We start from the raw sequence: 2,700 nt of genomic DNA, 5'->3' as shown, positions 1-2,700 counted from the left end.
TGATAGGACCCAAATGTTTTAAGTAAAAACTTATTTTTTTAAGACTAAATACATCTGCGCAATAATATGAGGAGTCTGCATATTCATAAGGATGAAGTAAAGGTCCAAATATGCTTAAAAAATTCAAGAACTTGTATTTAGAAATTATCAATAATAGTATGCTAAATAATACTCTATTCATCTGAAGATATAGAAACTCGGCAAACAACTGAAATAAATTTATAAATGAGGATCCAGACAAAAAGCTTATCAAAAATTCCACTTCTACCATTTTTCACTTTCTTATTAAACACCCCTCGTACATATATTTTTTAGTTTATGCATAATTGTATTAAATATATTTAATTTCGATTTTATACACTTCACACTTTAAAGTGTACCTTAATTAAACTGATACATCCCCATTTTCTTTTAATAGTATTTTATTCAATTATTTAATATGCGAAATTTGTTAAAATAAATTTTAAAAAAATTTAAAATTATATAAAAACGGCATCCAAATAGTATTAAGAGTATATTTCTATTAGCAGTGCCGAAGAAGAAAATGGTTATAATTTCTTAATAAGAAATATTACAAAATTAAAAAATTTTACATTTCAGATCTTGCAGAAATTTTGTTTTGTCTTCTTACTCCATGCATTTGTGCATATAATTGAAGCAGCTCCATTTATTGGTGCCGGAATTGGAATCAGAGGTAGTCTTGGAGGGTGTGGACCAGGACTTGGACTTGGAGCATCTGCTGGAATCGGACTTGGGGGAATTGGGGGAGCAGCTGTAGCTGGGCTTGGAGGAACCGCTATGGCTGGGCTTGGTGGAAGCGCTGTAGCTGGACTTGGAGGTAGAGCTCTAGGGATTGGAGGAAGCGCTGTAGCTGGGCTTGGAGGTACTGCTTTAGGGCTTGGAGGAAGCGCTGTAGCTGGGCTTGGTGGTGCAGCTCTAGGAATTAGAGGTAGTGCTTCCATTGGATTACGGTCTCAAATTCCTGTTAGTAATTACCAGTCCGATTACAATCGACATTATGTACGCATACGCCAAGAAACTTTGAATGTGAGACACCAACAACCACCACCGTGTGGACCACCGCCCCCACCACCATGTGGGCCACCGCCCCCACCACCGTGTCCGCCACCACCACCACCGTGTCCACCACCACCACCACCACCACCCAGAACACATGTACAAACTGAAATACTAGAAACAAGATCACAAGTTCTCCCACCTATCAACGAAGGATGTAACCAAGGCCCCCCTGATGTGTTAGTTAATGTTCGACGAAGCAGTTTAGCAAGTAACTGTTCTAAATAAATATCAAATAATTTGCAGAGGATTTTCAAATTTTTTAAATTCGATTAAAAAAATTAATGAATTAATTAAAAGGAATTATTAACCATTTTCGAATAACGTTGAAACTGCATTAATTATGGCTTAAATATATTTCAATTAAATAAATATAATTTGAAAACTAATTCATGGTTCATGTGAAAACATCTAATTGAATAAGGTCCAAAATTTAATGACAAACGTGAATGGAGAGTTCATATATAGCTAGACATAGGCGCAAAAATATCAAAAAATATAAAATGCTTTCCTCGTTCAAAATTTTTTATTGCTTCTTTTTAAACATTAGTGCTATACCTTAACAATTAAACTTCATAAATTAAACTCTAAACTTTGCATCAAAAGTGTTTCACGTATTAAATATTTTTGACATTGTAACAAAAAGGATTAAACTTAAATGTGAAGATAATATGAAAAATTATTTTGCAGGAACAATGTTAAGTTTTATTTAACACCTCGTTACTTAAAAGTGCGTACTTCATGATATAATGTACTGCCTGACTCATTAACTATCATATAAATGATTACTAACCATTTTCAAATCAATGGCACCAGTTACTTATCCCACATACGAGCACTTTTGGAAGTGGTTCCATTCTCCACCTATGCTCAACCTAAAAGAACAAAGCCACATACATACATATGAACGAGAGAAATATATTATATTTAATGAGGTAGTCTTTAAGAACACTTTGGAAGAAATCTTATATTATTGAAGAGGTAAAATTTGCTTGCTACAAAATTGTTGTGATCTAACCGAATCGTTAGGTTCGAAAGTAGCAAGTTCTGGAATACTCAGCGGAAAATATAAAAATTCCCATTTCTCTACTATCGATACAGTTTTTATCTGGTACAGGAACGTACCAGTGGGTATTACCTTGAAAACTACTGTATTCGTGTCTGCTTTCATACTTGAAGCCAAACAATTGTTGTCTGCACATCTCTCTTGTAAGCGATTTAATATATTTTATCATTATGAATGACTGCCAATAATGAGCTGGACATTGGCAATTTCCTTTTAGTATTAATTTGCATTGCATCTAAAACTCAACATATTTTCTTTTTCCACTTCGAATTGTTGTAGTAAATCAATTACCATTCAATGTAAGAGTAACTTTTTCTCAATGTCCAAGTGAGTTTTCAAACATTCAAAATTGCTTTTCGACGTCTCGGGGTTTTAATTCCATATGGCTCATAATTTCTCCGCTTGTATCACGGCAAAAAATTTGGTAAGTTTTTTTCGTTTCATTATCACAATTCTTAATTAAGAAATGCCTAAAATTCATCATCTTCAAACTTTTTTGTCTAGCCAGGTCACTTTTTGTCTTTGATGTCCAAATGATCACTTTTTAAGTGATCTTT

At 33.7% G+C, this 2,700-nt stretch overlaps 1 protein-coding gene across 1 annotated transcript; it reads left to right on the top strand.

Moving 5' to 3' along the window:
* The first annotated feature begins 520 nt into the window (after positions 1 to 520).
* On the top strand, positions 521 to 1,434 carry LOC119672357 (pupal cuticle protein 36a-like). The gene is made up of 2 exons (XM_038083381.1): positions 521 to 547; positions 601 to 1,434. Exons 1-2 carry the CDS (start codon positions 545 to 547, stop codon positions 1,303 to 1,305), a joined length of 708 nt encoding a protein of 235 aa, XP_037939309.1. The 5' UTR covers positions 521 to 544; the 3' UTR covers positions 1,306 to 1,434.
* The last annotated feature ends 1,266 nt before the right edge of the window (positions 1,435 to 2,700 follow it).

Source organism: Teleopsis dalmanni, chromosome 1 (genome assembly GCF_002237135.1).
Source record: "Teleopsis dalmanni isolate 2A chromosome 1, ASM223713v2, whole genome shotgun sequence".
NCBI classification, from domain to species: domain Eukaryota; kingdom Metazoa; phylum Arthropoda; class Insecta; order Diptera; family Diopsidae; genus Teleopsis; species Teleopsis dalmanni.
Note: the sequence above shows the minus strand (reverse complement) of the source record. Positions and strands in the feature narration are given on the sequence as shown.